General features: G+C 35.0%; 1 protein-coding gene and 1 long non-coding RNA gene across 2 annotated transcripts in view; one reads left to right on the forward strand and one right to left on the reverse strand.

The window, feature by feature from the left end:
- Nucleotides 1-688, reverse strand: part of LOC109586694 (arf-GAP with coiled-coil, ANK repeat and PH domain-containing protein 2-like) — a 7,510-nt gene extending 6,822 nt beyond the window's left edge. The window contains exon 1 of the mRNA XM_020002900.1: nucleotides 610-688. Coding sequence (XP_019858459.1) covers nucleotides 610-627 — 18 coding nt within the window. The 5' untranslated portion in view covers nucleotides 628-688. The remainder of the gene's footprint in view (nucleotides 1-609) is intronic.
- Nucleotides 689-985: 297 nt separating this feature from the next.
- On the forward strand, nucleotides 986-1,348 carry LOC109586695 (uncharacterized). Its single transcript, XR_002187183.1, has 3 exons — nucleotides 986-1,032; nucleotides 1,079-1,138; nucleotides 1,185-1,348. It is a non-coding gene; the product is annotated as an uncharacterized LOC109586695 (long non-coding RNA).
- Nucleotides 1,349-2,983: the final 1,635 nt, after the last annotated feature.

A 2,983-nucleotide genomic window follows, 5' to 3' on the forward strand; every position in this document is an offset into this window, starting at 1 on the left:
AGTTAACACTGTTAGTACTGTGTATTCAAGAATAGCAGCCTACAAAATGATTTAATGAAACTGCAGGAATACTGATAGCATCACATTTTTTTGATAACATTTATTTTGCAATTGTGCTAATGAAGAAAAAGTTTATTTTCCTATTGGAGGCAGGCACTGGCAGTGTTATTGGTGGCCTGAACTGAGGGAACAGGCCTGACTGCTGACAAAATTCTGTTTAAAGCACTAGTTTTAATCCCTCCCAATCCTTCCTGTTGTCCATGCACCTGTTACCACCACTGAGTGCAGACATAATAAGCTATTAATATACCGGTATTGGATTAATAGTTAATTGTAACTGTGGGCTCTTTGTAATGAAAAGCAGTTACAGCAAGTATGATGAACCAGTTGAACCTGATTTATTCAAACTTTTAGGGAAAAGCTTAAAGTAGGTCCCTGTATGAACTTAAATAATCTACCAACAATACTAGTAGCCTGTGATAATAACATTGTGTATAAGTGCTGGTCTACTACTGCATGGGCATCCTCCAAACCAAAGCTATGGCAGTCTCACCCAGCCCCTTCACTACCAAATCAAGTAATTCTAAACCAACACGCAATAATACTTACTGGAACGTAAATAGCCATTCCAAGCTAAAGATCTAGAGAGTGAGTCGCCTTTACAATAGATGTCTCTGTACCAGTTTTTAGTAAATCTGATGATAAAGCACATTTAAGGCATTTTTATAGACGCTGCTGTCAGTAGGTGTGGCCTACACGTCAATACACGTGTGTCAATTGTGCTGGCAGCTTTTGTGTTTGTTGAAGACTGCATGCGATATCATCCTTTGGAGACTTAACAATAATACTCAGCATCAGTCTCTGATCTATTGGAATGAATCTACTATTCAATAATCATGAACTCTTTATTAGGAGTTAGTTAGGAGCCATTTTACACACGTGGTAGCACCTGGGCCAAGTGGGCAGGGACTTTGTAGGCGTGGCTTGGCTTAAGGAATGTGGGGAGTGTAGAAGCTCAATGAAGTACATCAAGTAAATATGAACCAGTTACTGATAATTTACACACTGTGTATGTTAGGATCAGAAGCAACACTTAACTCCACCTCCTCCTGCTAAACCAGGACCAGAGAAAAGAAAGGTATGAATGTATTTTATGTTGTTTTATTACTATTATGCACTATAAGGCCACTCCAACTAAATTCGTAGTTTCTCCTTGCCGCCCGCTCCCCCTGCGCCAATATTTTAATTATTTGATTAAAATATTAAAAATAATAATAACGTAAAAATACGAGTCTTTTGAGGTTCTTTTCACTCTTTTTGAAGAATAACTGGGCTCTTCACTGCTCTCTAGTTCCATGTCCAGCTATTGCAATGGGACTTCCGGTCACATTAATTTAATGATATTCATTGGAATTACCATAGCAACGGCAGCTCAGCAATGGTGGATTGATAGGAAGCTTCACTACAAAGCCTGCTAACGTCTTTCTGGTTCATGGATGGGACTTCACTAGATACTTGGAGCTTCTTGAATGCTACTTAATGCAATTGGTTATGGTAGTTTTTTCATATTCTATTGTTAAAGTGGCAGGCGTGGCGCAAGAAGACTCATCCACTAACAAAAGGCCTTCTTGTTATTACTTTAAAAGGATCTAGAGACATGATTTGCTTGTATAGCTGTTAAGCACTCTTAGTTTTACTTTATTATTCCTATGAGAAGAAAAAAGCACTTGTTAACTCTTGTTGCTGCACCCGTTATCACTGAGACGACTAAAATTATTTCACCTTTAGAAGACTAAAGTACCGAACAAAGTTTTGAATTTCTTTATCTTTTTTTCATTATTGGGCAGTAAAAATGTTGTACTTTCACAAAATAAGTGCGCAATTTGTCAAAAATTGTTTGAAATTTAGATATAACCATTCAAAAAGTAAAAAATTATCATACATACATAAAGGAATGACAAAATGGCGGCACTGACTGCCTCATCTTTAATCTGTAAATGTTCCACACAAAGTTACTCCAAGTGCTGTCATATTTAGCAGGAACACAGGTATAATTATGGAGAACAGCTACTGAAGTGCGCAAATTGATGAGACTTATTCTGAAGAAAGATATAGCCTAGTAAATGGAAATGTCCATTCCTGCCCTGTATAAAGTCAACCAGTAGTATACGGAGATAATTGCTCAGTATACTAATCCGCGTCCACTCATTGCTGGACATGCTTTGATGAACAAGGAATCAGGTAAAGTTACTACTTTGTCGAAACTTTATTATTATTTTAATCAAAATTTTTAATGAAAATTGCACGTGTAAGGAGCAACTATGAATTTAATTGGAGTGGCCTTAATGTGTATAAAGTTTGAGTTGATTTTGATTAAAATTAGATTATTACGAATTTCTAAAGTTGCTCCAAAATCAGCTAAAATTTCTTGTACTATAGTACATGGTCTGCACAAGCTAAATTTCACTAAAAGAGAAAAGGGAGAGATTTCTCCTTTTTAATTACATTTCTGTACTTATTATGTTGTGTAGAAAGTTTGAGCTAATTCTGTTGGAATTTGGCTAAAAATCTTCGTTCTATATACACATGCATAGTACAAGATCACGAGCTTATTTTTTTTAATTGAAGAAAGAGAATATATGGTACTTATACATTTTCTAATTATCTGATGCACATACACATGTACATGTACTTGTGTTGTGTAGTAAATTTGAACTGATTATGCAAAATTGAATTTTTGGCAAGTTACTAAAAATTGGGCCAAATTTCACTAAAATTGAAAAGGAGAGAAATTTGTCTTGTTTCTTATTTTTACTACATGTATTTCAGTTGTTTAGAAAGTTTAAGCTCATTCCAATCAAAATTGGATTTTTTAATGATTTATTGAAGTTACTCTAAATTGGCTATAAGTCTGTATACATGTACATGGTAATGAGCTAAATTTTTGCTAAATTGAAAATAAAAGAAAATCCTGCATTTTATT

This window comes from Amphimedon queenslandica, unplaced genomic scaffold (genome assembly GCF_000090795.2).
Source record: "Amphimedon queenslandica unplaced genomic scaffold, v1.1 AMPQUscaffold_12808, whole genome shotgun sequence".
In the NCBI taxonomy this organism is placed as follows: domain Eukaryota; kingdom Metazoa; phylum Porifera; class Demospongiae; order Haplosclerida; family Niphatidae; genus Amphimedon; species Amphimedon queenslandica.